This window comes from Gymnodraco acuticeps, unplaced genomic scaffold, assembly GCF_902827175.1.
Source record: "Gymnodraco acuticeps unplaced genomic scaffold, fGymAcu1.1, whole genome shotgun sequence".
In the NCBI taxonomy this organism is placed as follows: Eukaryota; Metazoa; Chordata; class Actinopteri; order Perciformes; family Bathydraconidae; genus Gymnodraco; species Gymnodraco acuticeps.
The window spans coordinates 1-24307 of record NW_022991923.1 but is presented as its reverse complement, the minus strand read 5'-3'; the positions used below and the strand labels follow the sequence as shown (position 1 = coordinate 24307).

At 47.9% G+C, this 24307-nt stretch overlaps 1 protein-coding gene and 2 non-coding genes across 3 annotated transcripts; all 3 read left to right on the top strand.

The window, feature by feature from the left end:
• The first annotated feature begins 3711 nt into the window (after positions 1-3711).
• trnal-gag lies at positions 3712-3783 on the top strand. Its single transcript has one exon. It is a non-coding gene; the product is annotated as a tRNA-Leu (tRNA).
• Positions 3784-4405: 622 nt separating this feature from the next.
• trnah-gug lies at positions 4406-4477 on the top strand. The gene has a single exon. It is a non-coding gene; the product is annotated as a tRNA-His (tRNA).
• Positions 4478-8473: 3996 nt separating this feature from the next.
• Positions 8474-18606, top strand: LOC117535698 (DNA (cytosine-5)-methyltransferase 3C-like). The gene is made up of 10 exons (XM_034200219.1): positions 8474-8709; positions 8785-8851; positions 16357-16435; positions 16884-17029; positions 17164-17254; positions 17390-17573; positions 17697-17747; positions 17957-18026; positions 18162-18286; positions 18390-18606. Exons 1-10 carry the CDS (start codon positions 8474-8476, stop codon positions 18604-18606), a joined length of 1266 nt encoding a protein of 421 aa, XP_034056110.1.
• The last annotated feature ends 5701 nt before the right edge of the window (positions 18607-24307 follow it).

The following is a 24307-nucleotide window of genomic DNA, read 5'->3' as shown; positions in this document are numbered from 1 at the left end:
GCAATGTCCCCGGTAGAAACCGGGTGAAATAGCAAAACAAATAATAAAACCGGGGAAAAGTGAAAAAAAGTGTCCGAAAATAGGCACTCGTGAGGCGGGCAGAGTCCCCTGTCAAATTCTTCCATGGTGTCATTTGAGCGAAAAACTTTTACGAGAACCAGGCTGGGGGGGTCAAAAGGGCTTGACCAAGGCCGACCCAAAGTGCACGGTGGGCGGACTCATCACCTCCGTGATGAGTCTCCATTGTGATTTGAAAACTTCCATCAAACGAGTCCTTCGGTGGGCGGGAACCGCGTCAGAATCGTCACTTCCTGTACTGACAGTGGAGGTGTCCTGAGAGTGGAGGTCTGCACCGGAACTGTCCTGAGAGTGGAGGTCTGCAGGCAGGCTCCCATGCAGTTCTGGGGGGCGATGTCTCAAGAGGCGGGTGCAATCGGGGCGTTACCCACTCTGGGCCGTCCTCTCCAGGCTTGGCTCCTGAGAGGGACAGGCTGAGACAGGGGCCTCATCCCAATACCCCTCCTCGACTCCTCCTTTCCCTCACTCGCATCCCTTCCTTGCGTCTTAGCTCCGCCTCCGTAAGATGCGAGCGAGAGACACAAGGAGGTGACGCGAGGACAGAGGAGTCCTCAGGTATTAATTGGGATGTCATCGTTCACTAAAACGTCACTTTTAAACGACAACTGTTAATGATGACATGTGCACAGCTGTATCCCCTCTCATCGGGCTTAACTGAATAACCCTTTAGAACCGGCCCATTTGTTGTTAAATATTTATTTAAATGAATGAATCTTTCTCTTGTTAGTCAAGATATTCAATGTATGATGGTTGGTCCTGCTTTTGTGTTCCGTTTTGGTGTAAAATGTAGCCTACATTTAAATAAAAATATAATTATAGTAATGTGAAAGCCTTCTAGAAATGAATTGCACATAATAATTCCCACGGAGCTGTGAGCACTTATACATTTATGTGACGCTTTTCCACTCATCTTCCAGTTCTCCGTTTTCCTCTGTTGAAATCGACCAGCTGTGAAGGTGGGGGCGGGGCTTTTATACGCGTGTAGTGAAAGCACTTCTGCGTAGTCTGCTCGCGTGTATCCCCCCTTTCGTCTCCTCCCGCACCCCTCCTCCCTCACCCCTCCTCGACTCCTCCGTGTGCATTTCGGCTATTGGGACGTCCTTCAAAATGGCGTGTCTTGATCGATTTCCGGGTCAAGTCCCGGAGGAGGGGAAGAGGGGAAGAGAGGAGTCGAGGAGGGGTATTGGGATGAGGCTAGGGGCTGCGTCTCAGGTCGACTATTTTCATTTCCTCGGTATCACCGGAAGTTGATTTGTCTGCGCCATCTTGAGTAGCGTCTATTAGAGCAGGGGTTCCCAACCTTTATTGTGCCAAGGACCGGCAGATACATTAAAAAAAAATCGCGGACCGGTTGTCAATTTTAACTGATTTTAATATTTACTCACCACCAGCGGGTAGCAACAGAGGCTAATTGTATGTAACAGCCTGAACAAATACTAGAACAATATGCATCCAAAACATATTAACAACGTTTAAAAAATAACCGGTGTCATTTTTGGGTTTTTCGGAAAAACGTAAAACCAAAAAACCGACGTTATTCAGTTTTTAAACCAAGATGGGAGAACAGATAACTCAACGTTTTGGGTTTGTTTGTATGATTTACGGATAATCCATTGAATGCTGGGAAAACGAGGAGAAGGCGCATTATGAAGGAGGTGTGTGTGTGTGTGTGTGTGTGTGTGTGTGTGTGTGTGTGTGTGTGTGTGTGTGTGTGTGTGTGTGTGTGTGTGTGTGTGTGTGTGTGTGTGTGTGTGTGTGTGTGTGTGTGTGTGTGTGTGTGTGTGTGTCACTGGCATTTGTTTTCAGTAGATATTATGATAGTGACGTTCGTTCCGGTGCACGTCCGACAGCATTTAGCACTACATTGAGATTAAGATTAAACTAATTTATTTTGGGAACACCCGCATATAGGCTACCTATGGAGTTAGCCAGATGTGTGTAAATTACTGTTCATGGTCATTTGAAAACAAATGCCGGTGTCGGACAGACACAAACACACCGAACACACAGAGCTGAGCTGAGCAGAGCACATATCACACACATCATGCGCCTTGGTGACCGGATATCTCCTTCATAAAACTAATAAAAGGGGGAGTAATCAGGCAGTTCAATGTGTGTAGAGGTGTGTGTGTGTGTGTGGTTAACACGTAGCAGACTGCAGTCACTCTTAAGCTGTTCTGAAGAAGGTAAACACAGCGAAGGCGGTGCGTAAAAAGGCACAGTGCGCTGGTGCTGCACTTCTCAGAGGCGGAGTATACGTCCCGCTGCCTCCTGATGCTGCAGCCATTTCATGAAGTGAAGGAGGTTTTCCTTCTATAAAACAGCTGTGGCAGCAGATACCGTGAGAGTCTCGGACATTCATTCATAGATCAAGGCAGACTGGTTTACTCTCCTGTTTTGCCAATCCGGTGCTTAAACAAATAGCTCTACACCCCTGGCCGACATATCCTTAAAATGAAGTCCGAGTTTGAAATATATCTCAAATAATATATGCACTGCCATTTCCCCACATAAACATAACAGTCTGCAATTAAACGGTTGTCTCCTGTGCGCTCCTCTTCCTACTTGGCGCACCGGTAACTTTCTCGTGCGCACGAGAGGCTGAGACCCTGAGCCGCCGAATCCCTTGGAACATCATAAAAGCCATTTTCAACGGTTTTCTGGTGAAAGATTAACTAGGCCACTGGATGAAATAATATGACTGGTATAGGTGCAAAAATTAAACACTTTTTGGAAAAAATATGATAAAATATTTTTTTTAATATATTTATAATTCTGCAAATATTACGATAAACTCACAGCTATTTCGCGGCCCGGCAGGAACCCCTGTATTAGAGTATTCGTTATTCTCGCGCCCAGGAGAGAAGCTTAGGATAAATGAGACCAATGGAGTCTCTCGCATAAGGTTCAAATGGGTACTTTAATTAAAATGGCGCGGTAATGTTACAAGCAGAATATGGTTCAGAGAGAAAACAGCTGTGTTCTCGGGTTCTCGAGAGCCGAAGAGAGAGACCCCAAACACGCACATCAGCTCCTTAAAAGCTGCTACGAAAGGAAAAAACAAAGGGTTAGTGGAGCAATGGATAACACATCTGACTACGGATCAGAAGATTCCAGGATCGACTCCTGGCTAGCTCGTCTCACTTTAGTAAGTCAATTGTTCCTCATTTCCTAATGTACTTCTCAAAAAACTCTCCGTCAAAGTACACCTGGAATGAGGGATCGACATGGGTCAATGGGCTTTCAACATTTCCAACAGTACTTCTCAACAAACAGTCCTTCAAAGTCAGTGAACATTTGAAATGAGGAACAACACTATTATGGCCCTTCAACATGAAACCAAGCGAATGTGAAATATTTCGTTTTTAGCCTACGTGGGCTTTTGACTTCTGGTCATTTGAGCTTTACAGTAATGTCCAGCCTATCAGTATGTGTCTGAACTCTTTAAGTCATACGGGCTATACCTCAGTGGTAGAGCATTAGACTGCAGATCAAGAAGACCCCAGTTCAAATCTGGGTAACCCTGTTGTAAGTGAACTTGCCTCTAAAATGCCAGTTCAAATCTGGGTGCCCCCTTTGTAAGTGTACTTTCCTTCAGAATGGTATGTTTGCAATACTGTGAGAACTACATTGGCCGTGATCGTATAGTGGTTAGTACTCTGCGTTGAGGCCGCAGCAACCCCGGTTCGAATCCGGGTCACGGCAGAAGTTGCAGTCTGCTTTATGTTTTTGGTTCAACCTACCTACTGCATTTTTAGTTCATTTTCTACAGTTTAAAAGCTGCTACGAAAGGAAAAAACAAAGGGTTAGTGGCGCAATGGATAATGCGTCTGACTACGGATCAGGAGATTCCAGGTTTGACTCCTGGCTAGCTCGTCTCTCTTTAGTAAATCAATTGTTCCTCATTTCCTAATGTACTTCTCAAAAATCTGTCCGTCAAAGTACACCTGGAATGAGGGATTGACATAATGATGGGTCAATGGGCTTTCAACATTTCCAACAGTACTTCTCAACAAACAGTCCATCAAAGTCAATGAACATTTGAAACGAGGAACAACACTATTATGGCCCTTCAACATGAAACCAAGCAAATGTGGAATATTTTGTTTTTAGCCTACGTGGGCTTTTGACTTCTGGTCATTTGACCTTTACAGTAATTCCCAGCCTATGAGTATGTGTCTGAACTCTGTCAGTCATAGGGGGTATAGCTCAGTTGTAGAGCATTTGACTGCAGATCAAGAGGTCCCCAGTTCAAATCTGGGTGCCCCCTTTGTAAGTGTACTTTCCTTCAGAATGGTATGTTTGCAATACTGTGAGAACTACAGTGGCCGTGATCGTATAGTGGTTAGTACTCTGCGTTGTGGCCGCAGCAACCCTGGTTCAAATCTGGGTCACGGCAGCAGTTGCAGTCTGCTTTTATGTTTTTGCTTCAACCTACCTACTTCATTTTCTACAGTTTAAAAGCTGCTACGAAAGCAAAAAACAAAGGGTTATTGGCGCAATGGATAACGTGTCTGACTACGGATCAGAAGATTCCAGTTTCGACTCCTGGCTAGCTCGTCTCACTTTAGTAAATCAATTGTTCCTCATTTCCTAATGTACTTCTCAAAAAACTGTCCGTCAAAGTACACCTGGAATGAGGGATTGACATAATGATGGGTCAATGGGCTTTCAACATTTCCAACAGTACTTCTTAACAAACAGTCCATCAAAGTCAGTGAACATTTGAAATGAGGAACAACACTATTATGGCCCTTCAACATGAAACCAAGCGAATGTGAAATATTTCGTTTTTAGCCTACGTGGACTTTTGACTTCTGGTCATTTGAGCTTTACAGTAATGTCCAGCCTATCAGTATGTGTATGAACTCTTTAAGTCATACGGGCTATACCTCAGTGGTAGAGCATTAGACTGCAGATCAAGAAGACCCCAGTTCAAATCTGGGTAACCCTGTTGTAAGTGTACTTGCCTCTAAAATGCCAGTTCAAATCTGGGTGCCCCCTTTGTAAGTGTACTTTCCTTCAGAATGGTATGTTTGCAATACTGTGAGAACTACAGTGGCCGTGATCGTATAGTGGTTAGTACTCTGCGTTGTGGCCGCATCAACTTGACCACCACAGAGCATGCTGCTCCCACCCAGCAATCTGGGACCAGCCAGCATGCCTCAACCTCTTCACTCCGCTCCCTTTTGGTTGGACAGAAGGTGCTAAATCAAAGGAGCCTCACCAACGCAGTGAAACGGCTGGTTTCCCCCAGCAAAACCAAACCCTGTAAGCAAACATTTATTTGATAACACTTCTTTTTAATGTTTAGTACTCTTCAATACTTGTGATGTTTATCTGGTTGTCCTTAATTTGTCTTTCTTTAGCTTTGGTCCATGCACGTGCACGGCCAAAACCCCACCTCATCCAACTGCCTGTCTCCTTCGAGGCAGCAAAGGCCCCAGCCTCCACCCTCACACACCCGGCTGTGTCCAGTGAGGTCGATGACAGCACACTCCTGGCAGAGGCAGTACAATTTGAGGAGGCAAATCCTGCAGGTATGTTAACATTTCAATATCTCAAACATTAAAACACAATATTTTTAAGTGGACACATTTAGTGATACATTTTTCTCATTTATTTTTCATGTCCTTTTCCTTTTGTTGTTGCAACGTAAAATCAGCTGCTGTGGCTTAGGCAAAGAAACTCAATATTCGTACTGAAGTCCTTAAGAAGGTCTTTGATGTGTGCATACACGACACATCGTCTTGAGAGTGTCTGCCAGAGTACATCAGGCTCGGCTTTAATTTACATCAAAGACAACACAAAGAAAACCCACCCCCTATGGAGATCAATTAGGTGTCACAAACACCCCCCATTGTTTCCTTTCCCCCCTCCCTTTCCTGTAGGGTCGTAAACCCTCCCTTAGACCAGTGATTCTCAAATGGGGGTACGCGGACCCCTAGGGGTACGTTGGGGTACTGCAGGGGGTAATTTAAAAATACCATGCATGATTACAAAAATAATATTAGTACAATAAGTTAAATAGAAAACACCTCATATAAACATGTAAAATGTGTGTATTGTATAGTTTTGCATAATATATCATTTTGTTCATTGGTTTGTAAAACTTCAATTGAAAAACTCCTTGGAAAAATCTGTTTAAATTTTTTTTCGTTATGTTATTATTTTTCATGCATAAAATGAAAATATCCTTAGTTTGTTGTAATGCATGCATGAAGGAGTAAATAAATCACACACTGAGGGAACATCACTATATTGGAATTATTTGTATAGGGTTTTTCGATCAAAAATGTTCGGGGTCGGTCAGGGGGTACTTGGCTGAGAAAATGTTTCAAAGGGGGTACATTACTGAAAAAAGTTTGAGAAGCCCTGCCTTAGACAACAAAGCATCTGTTATCACAGCAAAAGGTTAACCCATTAGATCACACCATTTCCATAACACTTTATATAAAAAAATGATCTAATGAACTTTTAATAAGTTTCATATCCAGGGACAATAAAGCAAAAATGAATTTACATTTGTTTATTTCTTTGTTTTTTTGTTTTGTTTTTTTGTAGCACAACGAGTCTGTCTTCCAGCTGGCTGGACCCACACCTTGCCTGAAGTGGATCAGAGGTGGATATCAAAGGCTCTGTTCAAGTGGAACGCAAAGGGGCATCCTGAGCTGGATAGCAGGGTGGACAAACTTTGGTGGTATCCCCCCCAGGTGCCACTGAGGACCAGCAAATCTCCTGCTCAGGAAAATTACTTTGGTCATCCCCTCCTGCTGTGGATGCCACGAAAGCTGTGGCAAGTAATGCTGACCTGTCCGCATCCAGATTGCAACAAAGACCCTTTGACCTCAGCTGGCCTGCATCAGAAGAATAGGCAGGTGGTGGCTGTTGGAAATATTTACTTTGTTGCATCTGAGTACCTGGCCTGCCCAAGGTGCAAGAGGAAGGTCATCAGCTGGAGCCACGGCCTCATCTCTCAGCTGGACATAGGACACAGGGTGTAGTTCCCTTGCATCCTGACATTTAAACTTGCATGTGACTTTGAGGTTGCAAGTTTGATGCGTCAGCGAGGGCAGGGAAACAGCAGCAGCCAGATCCAGAGGAAGCTGCAGGAGCGTCATGCTGAGGTGTGGATGCAGAAGACAGTCCAGTACCTGCAGGATTGTAAAGGAATTGCCAGTGCTGTTACATCAGGCCTGATTCTGCCCGTGACCTTTGATCCTGTACCTGCCATGCCTCCTGTCCCTAAGCACCGTTGGCTGATTTATGCCCAGGATGTCCTGCAAAGGCTGGATGAAATCAAGGCCACCATCACTTCCCAGTACGGTCGGATCCTGAAGATGGATTCAACCAAAAAGGTGGCCCGTAAGCTATCTGGAAAAAGCTACGGCACCGCTACCTGGGCAACCAACGTTGGTAATGAGCATGGACAGGTCATCATGTCCGTGCTCACAGCCAGCGAGGGCTATGGTCTTGGTCCTATGGTTGAAGGACTCATGCACAGATACAGAATGGCTGGGGTGGCTCCTCCTGAGGTGCTATATGTGGACCGAGACTGCTGTGGAAACACTCTTCTAAGGAGGATGTTTGAAGAGTGGAACAACATGACAATCCGGTTAGACATCAGGCACTTCATGCGCAGATTTGCTGTGGGTTGCAGCACAGACTCCCCCCAGCTGTATGCCACTTTTATGAGTCGCCTCAGCCACTGTATTTTCATGTGGGACCAGGACGACCTGAAGACCGCGAAGGGTGCAAAGCGTGCAGAGCTAGAAGCTGGAGGGAGACATCCATCCGAGGCTGATGTGCTTCACTCTGTCAGCAGAAGTGAGCTAGCTCTGCATTGACAGAGAATCACCCGCGGCACAGAGGAGACCCAGGCTCAGATTCATAGGCTCATCCAGGCCTTTGATGGAGATGCTGGTCGGGACTCTCTGGGAGTGCCACTCATCAACTCGGCCCGGATGAGTGAAATCATCCAGTCCCAGTGGAAGCATGTGGCCTGCATCCAGGATCCTGCAGGTCTGCAGCTCTACGCACAATGAGGAATGACGCTGGAATGAGGACCGGGCTGTGGCAACAACCAGGGATGAGCAGCAGCATCCACACTGCTACAATCATCTTCTTCGCCATGCTGTGAATACTCTGGCAGAGGAGGTTCTAGGCAAGAAGATCATCCCTTATGTTGGGCCACGAAAATACACTGGTAGATATATATTGTATTTGCTTGTAGTATACCATTTTATCACTTGCATTATGTTTTCTGATTGATATGCAAATAACATCATCTAAATGCCAAGAGTAATTAGATTAAGTCATTTATATTTAAAATGATATTATATATATGATGGTGTATTATCTAATTGTATTTTTATTTGATTTGAAAGAGGAACTGATGGGAGTGGAGTACCTTTACCAGCAAACTGGTCAAGTTCTTCAGGACTACAAGCTGGCCATACAAGAGTCAGAGAGCAGCGAGGTGGCAATAGAGGTTCATGCAGGTCATGCTGAACCTGAGGAGTTTCAGGACTTCACTGTCCTCACCTTCCACCTTCAAAGGTTACCTGCTGCCTCATCAAAAGCATCGTCCTCTGTATCTCCGTCTCCATCCACCAGCACCCTGTCCTTGCGGTCTGTGGTCCCTCCTCCATCCTCCACCAGCACCCTGTCCTCACTGTCTGTGGTCCCTCCTCCATCCTCCACCAGCACCCTGTCCTCACTGTCTGCGGTCCTTCCTCCATCCTCCACCAGCACCCAGTCCTCACTGTCTGTGGTCCCTCCTCCATCCTCCACCAGCACCCTGTCCTCACTGTCTGTGGTCCCTCCTCCATCAGCACCCTGTCCTCACTGTCTGTGGTCCTTCCTCCATCAGCACCCTGTCCTCACTGTCTGTGGTCCCTCCTCCATCAGCACCCTGTCCTCACTGTCTGTGGTCCTTCCTCCATCAGCACCCTGTCCTCACTGTCTGCGGTCCTTCCTCCATCAGCACCCTGTCCTCACTGTCTGTGGTCCCCTCCTCCACCAGCACCCTGTCCTCACTGTCTGTGGTCCCTCCTCCACCAGCACCCTGTCCTCACTGTCTGTGGTCCCTCCTCCATCAGCACCCTGTCCTCACTGTCTGCGGTCCTTCCTCCATCAGCACCCTGTCCTCACTGTCTGTGGTCCCTCCTCCACCAGCACCCAGTCCTCACTGTCTGTGGTCCCTCCTCCATCCTCCACCAGCACCCTGTCCTCACTGTCTGTGGTCCCTCCTCCATCCTCCACCAGCACCCTGTCCTCACTGTCTGTGGTCCCTCCTCCATCCTCCACCAGCACCCTGTCCTCACTGTCTGTGGTCCCTCCTCCATCCTCCACTGCACCCTGTCCTCACTGTCTGCGGTCCTTCCTCCATCAGCACCCAGTCCTCACTGTCTGTGGTCCCTCCTCCATCCTCCACTGCACCCTGTCCTCACTGTCTGCGGTCCTTCCTCCACCAGCACCCAGTCCTCACTGTCTGTGGTCCCTCCTCCATCCTCCACCAGCACCCAGTCCTCACTGTCTGTGGTCCCTCCTCCATCCTCCACTGCACCCTGTCCTCACTGTCTGTGGTCCCTCCTCCACCAGCACCCAGTCCTCACTGTCTGTGGTCCCTCCTCCATCCTCCACCAGCACCCTGTCCTCACTGGCTGTGGTCCCTCCTCCATCCTCCACCAGCACCCTGTCCTTGCGGTCTGTGGTCCCTCCTCCATCCTCCACCAGCACCCTGTCCTCACTGGCTGTGGTCCCTCCTCCATCCTCCACCAGCACCCTGTCCTCACTGGCTGTGGTCCCTCCTCCATCCTCCACCAGCACCCTGTCCTCACTGTCTGTGGTCCCTCCTCCATCCTCCACCAGCACCCTGTCCTCACTGGCTGTGGTCCCTCCTCCATCCTCCACCAGCACCCTGTCCTCACTGGCTGTGGTCCCTCCTCCACCAGCACCCAGTCCTCACTGTCTGTGGTCCCTCCTCCATCCTCCACCAGCACCCTGTCCTCACTGGCTGTGGTCCCTCCTCCATCCTCCACCAGCACCCTGTCCTCACTGTCTGTGGTCCCTCCTCCATCCTCCACCAGCACCCTGTCCTCACTGGCTGTGGTCCCTCCTCCATCCTCCACCAGCACCCTGTCCTCACTGGCTGTGGTCCCTCCTCCACCAGCACCCAGTCCTCACTGTCTGTGGTCCCTCCTCCATCCTCCACCAGCACCCTGTCCTCACTGGCTGTGGTCCCTCCTCCATCCTCCACCAGCACCCTGTCCTCACTGTCTGTGGTCCCTCCTCCATCCTCCACCAGCACCCTGTCCTCACTGGCTGTGGTCCCTCCTCCATCCTCCACCAGCACCCTGTCCTCACTGTCTGTGGTCCTTCCTCCATCCTCCACCAGCACCCTGTCCTTGCGGTCTGTGGTCCCTCCTCCATCCTCCACCAGCACCCTGTCCTCACTGGCTGTGGTCCCTCCTCCACCAGCACCCTGTCCTCACTGGCTGTGGTCCCTCCTCCACCAGCACCCTGTCCTCACTGTCTGTGGTCCCTCCTCCCTCCTCCACCAGCACCCAGTCCTCACTGTCTGTGGTCCCTCCTCCCTCCTCCACCAGCACCCTGTCCTCACTGGCTGTGGTCCCTCCTCCACCAGCACCCAGTCCTCACTGTCTGTGGTCCCTCCTCCATCCTCCACCAGCACCCTGTCCTCACTGTCTGTGGTCCCTCCTCCATCCTCCACTGCACCCTGTCCTCACTGTCTGTGGTCCCTCCTCCACCAGCACCCAGTCCTCACTGTCTGTGGTCCCTCCTCCATCAGCACCCTGTCCTCACTGTCTGTGGTCCCTCCTCCATCCTCCACCAGCACCCTGTCCTCACTGTCTGTGGTCCCTCCTCCATCCTCCACCAGCACCCTGTCCTCACTGTCTGTGGTCCCTCCTCCATCCTCCACTGCACCCTGTCCTCACTGTCTGTGGTCCCTCCTCCACCAGCACCCAGTCCTCACTGTCTGTGGTCCCTCCTCCATCAGCACCCTGTCCTCACTGTCTGTGGTCCCTCCTCCATCCTCCACCAGCACCCTGTCCTCACTGTCTGTGGTCCTTCCTCCATCCTCCACCAGCACCCTGTCCTTGCGGTCTGTGGTCCCTCCTCCATCCTCCACCAGCACCCTGTCCTCACTGGCTGTGGTCCCTCCTCCACCAGCACCCTGTCCTCACTGGCTGTGGTCCCTCCTCCACCAGCACCCTGTCCTCACTGTCTGTGGTCCCTCCTCCCTCCTCCACCAGCACCCTGTCCTCACTGGCTGTGGTCCCTCCTCCACCAGCACCCTGTCCTCACTGTCTGTGGTCCCTCCTCCATCCTCCACCAGCACCCTGTCCTCACTGGCTGTGGTCCCTCCTCCACCAGCACCCTGTCCTCACTGTCTGTGGTCCCTCCTCCACCAGCACCCAGTCCTCACTGTCTGTGGTCCCTCCTCCATCCTCCACCAGCACCCTGTCCTGACTGTCTGTGGTCCCTCCTCCCTCCTCCACCAGCACCCAGTCCTCACTGTCTGTGGTCCCTCCTCCATCCTCCACCAGCACCCTGTCCTGACTGTCTGTGGTCCCTCCTCCCTCCTCCACCAGCACCCTGTCCTCACTGTCTGTGGTCCCTCCTCCATCCTCCACCAGCACCCTGTCCTCACTGTCTGTGGTCCCTCCTCCATCCTCCACCAGCACCCTGTCCTCACTGTCTGTGGTCCCTGCTCCACCAGCACCCTGTCCTCACTGTCTGTGGTCCCTCCCTCCCTCCTCCACCAGCACCCTGTCCTGACTGTCTGTGGTCCCTCCTCCACCAGCACCCTGTCCTCACTGTCTGTGGTCCCTCCTCCATCCTCCACCAGCACCCTGTCCTGACTGTCTGTGGTCCCTCCTCCATCCTCCACCAGCACCCTGTCCTCACTGCTGTGGTCCCTCCTCCATCCTCCACCAGCAGCCTGTCCTCACTGTCGTGGTCCCTCCTCCACCAGCACCCTGTCCTCACTGTCTGTGGTCCCCTCCTCCATCCTCCACCAGCACCCTGTCCTCACTGTTCTGTGGTCCCTCCTCCATCCTCCACCAGCACCCTGTCCTCACTGTCTGTGGTCCCTCCTCCCCTCCTCCACCAGCACCCTGTCCTCCACTGTCTGTGGTCCCTCCTCCATCCTCACCAGCACCCTGTCCTGACTGTCTGTGGTCCCCTCCTCCATCAGCACCCTGTCCTCACTGTCTGTGGTCCCTCCTCCATCCTCCACCAGCACCCTGTCCTCACTGTCTGTGGTTCCTCCCTCCATCCTCCACCAGCACCCCTGTCCTCACTGTCTGTGGTCCCCTCCTCCATCCTCCACCAGCACCCTGTCCTGACTGTCTGTGGTCCCTCCTCCCTCCTCCACCAGCACCCTGTCCTCACTGTCTGTGGTCCCTCCTCCATCCTCCACCAGCACCCTGTCCTCACTGTCTGTGGTCCCTCCTCCATCCTCCACCAGCACCCTGTCCTCACTGTCTGTGGTCCCTCCTCCCTCCTCCACCAGCACCCTGTCCTCACTGTCTGTGGTCCCTCCTCCATCCTCCACCAGCACCCTGTCCTGACTGTCTGTGGTCCCTCCTCCACCAGCACCCAGTCCTCACTGTCTGTGGTCCCTCCTCCATCCTCCACCAGCACCCTGTCCTGACTGTCTGTGGTCCCTCCTCCCTCCTCCACCAGCACCCTGTCCTCACTGTCTGTGGTCCCTCCTCCATCCTCCACCAGCACCCTGTCCTCACTGTCTGTGGTCCCTCCTCCATCCTCCACCAGCACCCCTGTCCTCACTGTCTGTGGTCCCTCCTCCCTCCTCCACCAGCACCCTGTCCTCACTGTCTGTGGTCCCTCCTCCATCCTCCACCAGCACCCTGTCCTGACTGTCTGTGGTCCCTCCTCCATCAGCACCCTGTCCTCACTGTCTGTGGTCCCTCCTCCATCCTCCACCAGCACCCTGTCCTCACTGTCTGTGGTTCCTCCTCCATCCTCCACCAGCACCCTGTCCTCACTGTCTGTGGTCCCTCCTCCATCCTCCACCAGCACCCAGTCCTCACTGTCTGTGGTCCCTCCTCCATCCTCCACCAGCACCCTGTCCTCACTGTCTGTGGTCCCTCCTCCACCAGCACCCTGTCCTCACTGTCTGTGGTCCCTCCTCCATCCTCCACCAGCACCCAGTCCTCACTGTCTGTGGTCCCTCCTCCATCCTCCACCAGCACCCTGTCCTCACTGTCTGTGGTCCCTCCTCCATCAGCACCCTGTCCTCACTGTCTGTGGTCCCTCCTCCATCCTCCACCAGCACCCTATCCTCACTGTCTGTGGTCCCTCCTCCATCCTCCACCAGCACCCTGTCCTCACTGTCTGTGGTCCCTCCTCCATCATCCACCAGCACCCTATCCTCACTGTCTGTGGTCCCTCCTCCATCCTCCACCAGCACCCTGTCCTCACTGTCTGTGGTCCCTCCTCCACCAGCACCCAGTCCTCACTGTCTGTGGTCCCTCCTCCATCCTCCACCAGCACCCTGTCCTCACTGTCTGTGGTCCCTCATCCACCAGCACCCAGTCCTCACTGTCTGTGGTCCCTCCTCCATCCTCCACAAGCACCCTGTCCTCACTGTCTGTGGTCCCTCCTCCACCAGCACCCAGTCCTCACTGTCTGTGGTCCCTCCTCCATCCTCCACCAGCACCCAGTCCTCACTGTCTGTGGTCCCTCCTCCATCCTCCACCAGCACCCAGTCCTCACTGTCTGTGGTCCCTCCTCCATCCTCCACCAGCACCCAGTCCTCACTGTCTGTGGTCCCTCCTCCATCCTCCACCAGCACCCTGTCCTCACTGTCTGTGGTCCATCCTCCACCAGCACCCTGTCCTCACTGTCTGTGGTCCCTCCTCCATCCTCCACCAGCACCCTGTCCTCACTGTCTGTGGTCCCTCCTCCACCAGCACCCAGTCCTCACTGTCTGTGGTCCCTCCTCCATCCTCCACCAGCACCCTGTCCTCACTGTCTGTGGCAGAGATGGGGACTCGAGTCTGTGACTCGGACTCGAGTCGCACTTAAGTCGCACACACAGAGACTTCAGACTTGACTTGGACTCCTGCTCAAAAGACTTCGGACTCGACTTGGACTCGTGTTTTGGGACTCGTGAACAATCATTGTGTTTTCTATTTTTGGCGTATTAAAGGTGGGGTAGGTAAGTTTGAGAAACCGGCTCGAGATCGCTAGAATTTGAAAATACACAACCGGAGAAAATCTGCCACTTCCTCACAGAGCCCCTCCTCCAACACACATGAACGCGCACATGACCAATGAGGGCACGAGATAAGTTTGTGCCCCGATGGAAGGCTGACAGGCAGGTAGGCCATCCAGTTATTTTAGCCGGGCCGGCTATCGAGATGTTAAGAGCATTCCATGGAATATAACAAAAAGTGTATCTCGAGCCGGTTTCTCAAACTTACCTACCCCACCTTTAACATTAACATCATGGTAACACCATGGCGACCGGCGGCACACCTGCAGCTGTACCGCTTGTAATTAGGTTCAACTACAAAAACTTCGAACAAAACGCCGGCGGCACCAACAAAAGGAGCGCACACTGCAAAGTCTGCAATATTAAAATCAAGGATGCTGGTGCAACAACGTCACATGTCATCAGGCACTTGAAAACTCACCCGGAGAGGTCAGTCACATTAACGCATATGGACGGTTAGCAAACATGTTTAGCTCAGCATCAGCTATGTAATGTTAACTTAGCTTGCTACTAGCTTTGTAACTGAATATTTGAAAAGCTGAGTGAATGTTTGCTTGTCACACTTGTTTGCCTTGAGTGGCGTTGACATCCAACTCTTGACATGACATAAAAAAGGTCGGTAACGTTAATCATTACGTTCCGCTGCCACCATCTACTGGCTAACGTTAAACGTAGAAAAATACATAGTTACATACATAAATACATCTGTCGGTTTATAGACAGGTTACAGGTTTATTGTTGACCACGTAACGTTAATGTTACAGGTTTATCAGGTTACCATTACACTGGGTTTGAGTGAGAGGATAGAGGAATATGTTTATTTATAGTAGACTTAAAAGATGTAAATAGAGACCCAGTGTAATTAAACAATACGGTTGCAGAGGTCAAATTTGAACATTTTTGTCCACTGGCCAAATGGCTAGCCTAGTGAATGTTGAAATGTTACCAGCCACTCAATAGATTGCCATTGTTATTTGTGGCTGGTGCGTGCAACATACAGTACCAGCCACTTGCATAATTTACCAGCATTTGGCTGGTAAATAGTGTTAATGGTAGATATCTCTTTTGGAACAGGTCATGTTTTAATATCACCAGTTCAGTATATTTCAGATAATATTGCAGCAATAGTTTTTTAGTTGCAAATGGCACAGAACAAATGTTTACTTTGAAGTACTTTTAACACAGCTTCCCTGCGGGGGATTAATAAAGTATTTGTGATACTGATTTCTGATTCTCAAGTGTTTTGCTTATAAGTTGTTTGCATGTAGCTAAAGTGTGATGTTTGTCCTCATATTGCATTGCAATAGCCTGTTTAAAGTGATCATATAACAAACAACTAATCAGTACTGATACTGTATGCTAATAGATATAGGAGTGATAATAATACAGTAAATGCTTTGAATTTCTTAGATATAGCTGTGCAGTATTCTTAACAGACTGGATAGCAGCAGACAATAGAAGGCTTATTACAACCAGAAGAGACATGAGACTTTTATTTTTTAGAGACTTGAGACTTGACTTGGACTCGTGACCAAAGACTTGAGACTTGATCAAGTCTCACCCCACAAAGACTTGAGACTTGACTTGGACTCGTGACCAAAGACTTGAGACTTGATCAAGTCTCACCCCACAAAGACTTGAGACTTGACTTGGACTCGTGACCAAAGACTTGAGACTTGACTTGGACTTGCAAAAAAAGACTTGTGAACATCTCTGGTCTGTGGTCCCTCCTCCATCCTCCACCAGCACCCTGTCCTCACTGTCTGTGGTCCATCCTCCACCAGCACCCTGTCCTCACTGTCTGTGGTCCCTCCTCCATCCTCCACCAGCACCCTGTCCTCACTGTCTGTGGTCCCTCCTCCATCCTCCACCAGCACCCTGTCCTCACTGTCTGTGGTCCCTCCTCCATCCTCCACCAGCACCCTGTACTCACTGTCTGTGGTCCCTCCTGCATCCTCCACCAGCACCCTGTCCTCACTGTCTGTGGTCCCTCCTCCATCCTCCACCAGCACCGTGTTTACCCGTCCATCCCTGCAAACCTGAGGAGACCGATCAAAGTTCTGTCCCTGTTTGATGGCATAGCAACAGGTTAGTGAACACACACATTTCACTTTCTGTAAACAGTAGACATACATACAGGAAAAAGCGAATGTGCTGTAAACTGGAGGGGAAGTAGAGAGATTTTCCTAATTTCTCCATTAAATATGTTCTCCTTTCAAATCAAAGGTAACTTAACAACGAAAATAAGTATTCATTAGAAATGAGAATGTGTGGGGTTCTTCGGCAGGTTCTTGACCTCCTCTTATTGTAATCAATAATCTCTGATCATTTCGAGTTCATTTTCAGTTACAATGTTTACAGTAAAAACACTGTGAACTAATTAAGGTTCATAAGATCGATTTTAGCATCATCTTTGCCCTAACATGCATTTGGGAAACCTGGTCCTTAATCTCATTAAAACTCTGATTTTACAAGTCTTCCTGATTATTTTCCAGGCTTACAGCATGTTTATGTGTGTCTTTCTGTATTTGTCCAGGCTACCTGGTGCTGAAGGATCTCGGCTTCAAAGTAGACGAATGTTATGCTTCAGAGATTTGTGAGGATTCGATTGCAGTGGCGACCGTCAACCACGACGGGAAGATCATCCACGTTGGAGACGTCCGCTTCATCACCCAGAAACACGTATGTTCATTTTCTGTACATTTGCAACCTTTCACACAGTTAACAATGTTTTGTCTTTTGTTTGAAGTTCTTATTTGATATATCTTGACTCAATACTGAACCAAACCATCTCTGTGTTCCTCTTTGACCTCCAGCTGGAGCAGTGGGGTCCGTTTGATATGCTGATCGGTAGCAGCCCCTGTAACGACCTCTCCATCGTCAACCATTTAAGAAAAGGCCTCTATGGTACGTTACTGTTGTATGTGTTTCAGCACTAAATACATTCGTTGTCAACAATTAGAAATGCAAAGTTAAACTGCATAATCATTTATTGCACATATGGTCAATGTATTTGCTGTAATCCCCTCCTCTCTCCTGCAGAGGGCAGTGGCAGGCTGTTCTTTGAGTACTACCGCATCCTCCAGCTGCTGAAGCCCAAGGAGGAAGACCCCAGGCCGTTCTTCTGGCTCTTTGAGAACGTCGTCTTAATGAACACACATGACAAAGTCAACATCTGCCGCTTCCTCGAGGTGGGCAATATTTGGTTTATTTTTATGTTGAGCTCGTTCCTCCTTCTCTTACTTTTTCCTCACGTTTTACCTTTCCCATTTCTTACCCTTCCTGCTGTCCTCATAGCTCTAGTGTTTTTCTCAACAATGACTTATGTGATTATGTGATTCTTCAACAGCCCTGCTCACAGAGCACGATACTTCTGGGGAGAAATCCCGGGGATGAGCAGGTGAGACTTTCAATTACACATACATTATAATGGTTGAATAACTCACCACTAATTGTGTCAGACTATGTATTTGATAAGAGTCATATGTTATTGTTAACACATAAGTATTCTATAGTTTTTACTCATTATCTTTGTTGCCCTTTCTTTGCTCTGATCTGCTGTCTTATTGCTTTGTTTAATATGTTCTTACATGTCTTCCCCCCCATCAGGCCCATCATAGCGTCCCAGAACGACAAGCTGATTCTGCAGGACTGTTTAGAGATCGGAAGAGAAGCCAGGGTCAGTGACTGAACCTGCTGCATCACATTTCGTTATTTTGCTCAATGTGACTTTATTTTAACAAAAAAAACAAATATGATTGTGGGGTTCATCAATATACAAATAATCACTCAGTCTGTGTGTTTTTTATTCCAGGTCACCAAAGTGAGGACGATCACTACCAATTCAAACTCTCTAAGGCAGGGCAAAGGACCGTCCTCTCTGCTGCCCGTCGTCTACAACGGCAGGGAAGACAGCCTCTGGATCACTGAACTGGAAAAGTAAGCATGTTATAGATATATTAAAGATTGTGTATTTGTAATCAAAGGTAACAAGCTAAAAACACCCTGAGACTTTGACTGATGAGATCTTATTCTTCTCCAGGATCTTTGGTTTCCCCAAACATTACACGGACGTGAGGAACATGACCCGGCAGCAGAGGCAGAAGGTGTTGGGGGAGTCGTGGAGCGTGCCCGTCATCCGCCACCTCTTCGCTCCCCTCAAGGAATATGTTGCCTGTGAGAAGCTGCCTCCTCTGACCATATCCTCCATCTCCTCCACATCCTCCCCTGACTCTCCAGAGATGATGCAACTCAGATAGTTAGTTATGTTTGGTGTGTTTGTGTGGAGGATTTCCGCCACTAGGTGCTTTATAAGAAATGGTTGAGCTGAAATGAACTATGCAGTCTTCTACTAAAACAGGCTTTTTGTGGATCACTGCCACAAAAAGCTATTTGTTGGCTGTGCAGTCGAGAAACACAGATTGTGTGCACAGCTAGCAGTCACTCTGTCCTCCAAAGACACAAAAGAGGGAAGATGGCGCCTGTGTCGGCATGCAGCTCTCTGCCTTTAGCTATCCTGTTTTTGTTTTATGTTTGTCAGAATGTCTCTGCTCTGCTCGTCTATGATCGCCAAGCTCTCCTCCACCTAAGACCCTCACTGGAGTTTATACTGCTGCCCAAACCTACATCTGGCAACCGTAAATCCCCCCCCCCCCTCTACTGTCAGATATTCCCACCTACCTGCGCCGGTTGCCCTGCATCCTGCCTCACCGAAAGCGCTTTAGACGACGGGGAAAGTGTGGTGGTGCGCTTGTCCATCAAAAAGCACACCTGACGGCTTCTTCTGGGACTGATCCACGCATCAGATGTCATGGCCCTCCAGCTGCACGCCATCCGAGGGTTCAGTGGATTCGCCCTGTCTTTCCGGAGCTGCGGCCTCTGCTGGGCCCGCCGGCAGCTCCTCCTGCCCGACTGACTGCTCCCGGTCTGCACGCCGTTCAACACGCACATCTTCGTCCGCGAAGACGCACTACATTTGGCTGTGTGTAGACGGCGGAAGCAGGTAGAGGCATTCACGTGCCTTGATCCCTGCCGAGTCAACGCACGACTTGTTTGGTGTCTGTGCCACAGCAACTATTTAGGAGACATTTTCTCAACTCCATTACTGACATTATCTTCATCTTTTATAAAAACAAAAACACATTTAAGCTATTCTGCCCCAAAAACATATTGTGACAACTTGCACCTGTAACTAACCCTTGTGTCCTATTCATTTAAAGTGAATTCAACAGGTTGTGCAAGTCACCCAATTTGTCTGAGGTTATCCACACTAACCAACATAACCACATCTTCAATTAGATTAATCTGCAGTCGCATAACATTTATTAACTCACACATCAATTTAACATTTCTTTGTCACGTTTGTAAATAGAAGTGTTATTAATTCATGTTTTCTTCTATGTCATACCCAGTGTTGTGCTAGTTACTGAAAACCAGTAACTAGTTACCATTACTAGTTACTTCATTTCAAAAGTAACTCAGTTACTTTACTAGTTACTTAAACCCAAAAGTAATGCGTTACTGTGAAAAGTAACTTTTTAGTTACTTAAAAAAAGGGCTCCCATTAATGCCCTTATAGCCTTCATTTCAGTACTGTTATTGCATTGGAGAATAATACAATATGTTGATCAACTTGACATGCATTATATGCAACCTGGATTGCATCGATATTAGCTGGCTTTCCATTTTTGTATATTCTTTCTCCAGGTAGTTGGAAAAAGTGTTCCGTCCCATATGCCGTGTGCCGCCCGGACATGCTATCATGCTAACTAGCTCCCTGAAAGCGGGTGACTCCACTGTAGCAATAGCCTGCATGTGTTCTACAACATACCGTGCAATGGCTTTATCGACTTTTCCCTGGCCAGCAGTCCCTTGGTTAAAATCCAGCCGCTGTTGCTTGGGTGGAGGTGGAGTGGCGTCGGCTGAGTCTCTGTGGTCTTAGCTACTAGCTTCGTCCCAGCATGTTGTTTTTGCAGATGTTTTAAGAGATTTGAATGACTGGTTTGGGCAGTAGATAGGATCTTTGACCCGCCAAGACACAACTTACATTTAACTAAAACGTTATTTTCTTTGTGCTCGACAAAAGTGAAATAGTGAGAATATCTCCAGGTGGAGAAACTAGACTTGAGCTCCGCCGCCGCCATGATAGTCTTGTTAGTAAACAACACAAACACGCCCACAGCCCGTCTCCGCATGTGACACAGGAAGTATCTAAGTACATTTACTCAAGTACTGTACTTAAGTACAGTTCTCATCTCTGTTCGCCTGGCTGTTGACTATATAAAAAAAACTAACGGAGTAACGCACCATGTAGTAACGGTAACTGAGTTACTGCATTTAAAAAGTAATGCGTTAGAGTACTAGTTACTGCCAAAAATAACGGCGTTACAGTAACGCGTTACTTTGTAACGCGTTAGTCCCAACACTGGTCATACCAAAGAGTTGATGGACCCTTTTTTCATGCTGAGGACCAAACTGTATTCAGACAAAGTATTTTATTTTCAAATTGTTAAGGTTTTGCATACATAAAAGTGAATCTTACAGTTCCTTTGTGAGAGAATTACACACAAATCTGCCGAGTGTCAGTAAAAAGTGTTAGAATCACAAACTTGCCTTTTAGAGTCACAGTCTTTAAGAAAAATAAGACAATGTGCTTCATTTTCTAGTTTTAAGGTTTTGCATACCTCAAAGTGTGTCTAAAAGTATATTGGCAAGAGAAAAAAGCCTAAATCTGCCTAGTGTCAGTAAATAAGTGTTAAAATCACAAACTTGTCGTGTAGAGTTACAGTCTTTAAGAAAATAAATGTGTTACAAAGTGATTGACATTCTACCAGTTGTAAAGTTTTCAGACAACAAACTATCTAAAAGTATCTTGGTAGCAGAAAAAAAGCAAAAATCAGTAAAGTCATCAAAAACGACATTATTTAACTGGATTGTCTTACTTAAATCAAAAGCTGCCATTAAGAGTCACATTTTTAAATAACATCTATTTAGACAAAGTATTTGATTTTTCTAGTTTTAACTTTTTGCATAGATAAACGTGTATCTTACAGTTCCTTTGTGAGAGAATTACGCACAAATCTGTCATATCAAAACATTCTATTCCAGTATTTTATCTGTTTTATGTGCTCTGTATATATATATATTAGGGCTGTCAGTCGATTAAAATATTTAATCCCGATTAATCGCATGATTGTCCATAGTTAATCGCAAATTAATCGCACATTTTTTATCTGTTCTAAATGTACCTTAGAGGAATATTTTTCAAGTTTTTAATACTCTTATCAACATATGAGTGGACAAATATGCTTTATGCTAATGTTTATTATCATTTGAACAATGACAAATATTCTCATGAATATTAAACACAACAACCTCTGAACATTACAAATATTCGCCTCAATTCAACCTGGAACCTCTCTCATTCAATAATACAATACAAAGTGTGTGTGTGTGTGTGTGTGTGTGTGTGTGTGTGTGTGTGTGTGTGTGTGTGTGTGTGTGTGTGTGTGTGTGTGTTCGTTGGAGCTATGTGCAACTCAAGGCATATGCTCGAACGGGAGCTGCCTGGACGCTGCAATCATGTTACGCGCACTATCCGTGCTGAGTGTGCTGACTTTTCGTACAATGTCCCACTGTCTGGCTACCTGCATAAAGTCAAGTGTATCAAAGTGTATCTAAGAAGTATCTTTGTAACAAAAACAAAAGCAATTAAAACTGCGGTCGCACTTGTGCGCGCAGTGATGAGCGGGGCCCTCGCGTCTGTGCGCCTGTCGGGGAGGGCAGCCGGTCGTCCCGGCGTCAAGCAGACGCGCGCGAGTCCTGGGAAATGAATTTAGCATCATATTGGATAGGGGCTGAACGTGTCCTGGATTGGAATTTTTCCGATCATTCCCCTAGGAGGAGTTCGCAAGAATGTGCTGAAAATGCATGAAAAACGCACATTTTTCTAAATAGGACGCCGTCGGGTCCTAGTGCTCCGTGCTCGGGCCCTAATAATTCCACCAATAACAATAGGTTTCCTCGCACTTCGTGCTAGGACGCTGTCGGGTCCTAGCGCTCCGTGCTCGGGCCCTAATAATAAAAAAGTAGTAATATTATCTGTTTGTTTTTATCTGTTTTGTGTTTAGCTTTTTATCTTATTTATTGATGTGTGTTTTGTCTTTGTATGTGATGTGGTCCTCCAATAACAAATTTAGAATTTCAAATTATTTAAATGAGTGCCCTATAAAGGGTTAATCTTATCTTTGACCTTTGTAACCCCAATAAAATGTTCATTCCAAATTGTTATGTTGTCTCCTTATTTACTTACAATTCATGTGTTCTCTTAATTAATTTCAAGTGGGCCGCCATTTTAGTTTTAAGGCATGAGGAGTAAGCACGTGCGCGTGAGTCCATTTTAGGTTACGACCTGGAAAAGGTTTGACGGTTAGGATTAGAATTATAGTGAGTGGGGGAGAGTATCAGGCAGTGAATTATAAGGGGCCACCAGAGAGAGCGAACCTGCCACAGAAATGAGAACATGGGGCACTCGATGAATCAGGGAAGAAAGGGTTTGAATCCTGCTGCCAAGACTGCTACAGGACTGAATGCACTGGCAAGCCATCCTTGCTCTCCACCGAGGCAGATCCAATTCCCACCTTAGACCCCAAGACAAATTAAATGACGTTGAGTGATAGCTATCATAGTAGTGTTTTTACTATCACTCACATATAACAATTTTAATCCACATCTTCAGTAGTAAACCCAGGAGTCTTTGATTGTTTCGGCTTATTATAACTAAACAATCTCCCCCAGGATAGCCCTGCAAGGTGATCAAATCCAAGCAGTGTGTATTATAGGAACATGTAGCTGTGAGTGTTCAGCATTCAGGATGATATGCAGCTATACGCGTGAGCAAGAGAGAAGCATTCGCTGCGCTGCATCAGGACGGAGTGAGCCAGAAAGGGCTTCCACACGCTATTTATATAGAGGTGTGGGAGGGGCTTATTTCCCATGTAACTTTCGTGAAACCTCCGTATGTCACGGTGAGCAGGTGAGTATCCATCGTTTTTTCTTAATCCTGTTTTTGACCTTTGTGACCCCAATAAAATGTTCATTCCAAATTGTTATGTTGTCTCTGTATTCATTTACAATTCAGGTGTTCTCTAAAGTGGGCCTCCATTTAATTATTTCAGGCATGAAGAGGAGTAAGCACGTGGGCGTCCATTTTAGGTTATGGCCTGGAAAAGGGGGCGGTTAGGATTAGCGTTCGATTGGGGGCGAGAGTATCAGGCAGCGAACCCTGAGGGGCCATCGGAGAGAACCAACCTACCACAGAAATGAGAACATGGGGCACTGTCTGCGTCAGGGAATAAGAGGCTTGGATCCTACTGCCGGGTACCTTGTTCACCACCAGGCAGGCCAACTCTCACCTTAGGCCCCAAGAAAAATGTAATTACATTGAGTGATAGCCAGGGGCGTCGCCTGGACCTGTAAACTTCGGGGCTTAGCCCACAGTGGCGGCGGCCGCGGCACTATAGTGGAATTTTCTACTGCAACACTCCCCACACGCACAGTACACCCGCGACTGTTACAATGAAGGTAATCAGCTCACGGCATATAGGGAGGGGTAAAGTGCTATTTTTTATGAGTGGTGGGCGGACCTCACCACCTCTAGGGGGGTCTGGGGGCAGGCTCCCCCGAGAAGATGTTTTTTAGATATTGAAGTTAAAAGCATCAATCTGGTGGCTTTGAGAGTAACATTAAGAGATCTTTGGATACATCTCTCAACACCCATATGAAACAGAACTGTAAACAGATTTTCTTTTTCTTTATGGATATTTTACAAATCACTCCCCTTTTAAACTCTATTCTTATTTTACTGCCATATAGTATTTCATAAATGTTTTTCCTTTATCCTCTTATTTTTTGTATAACTATAATGATCATATGAAGATGTGCCGCGGAAATTCTCTCTCT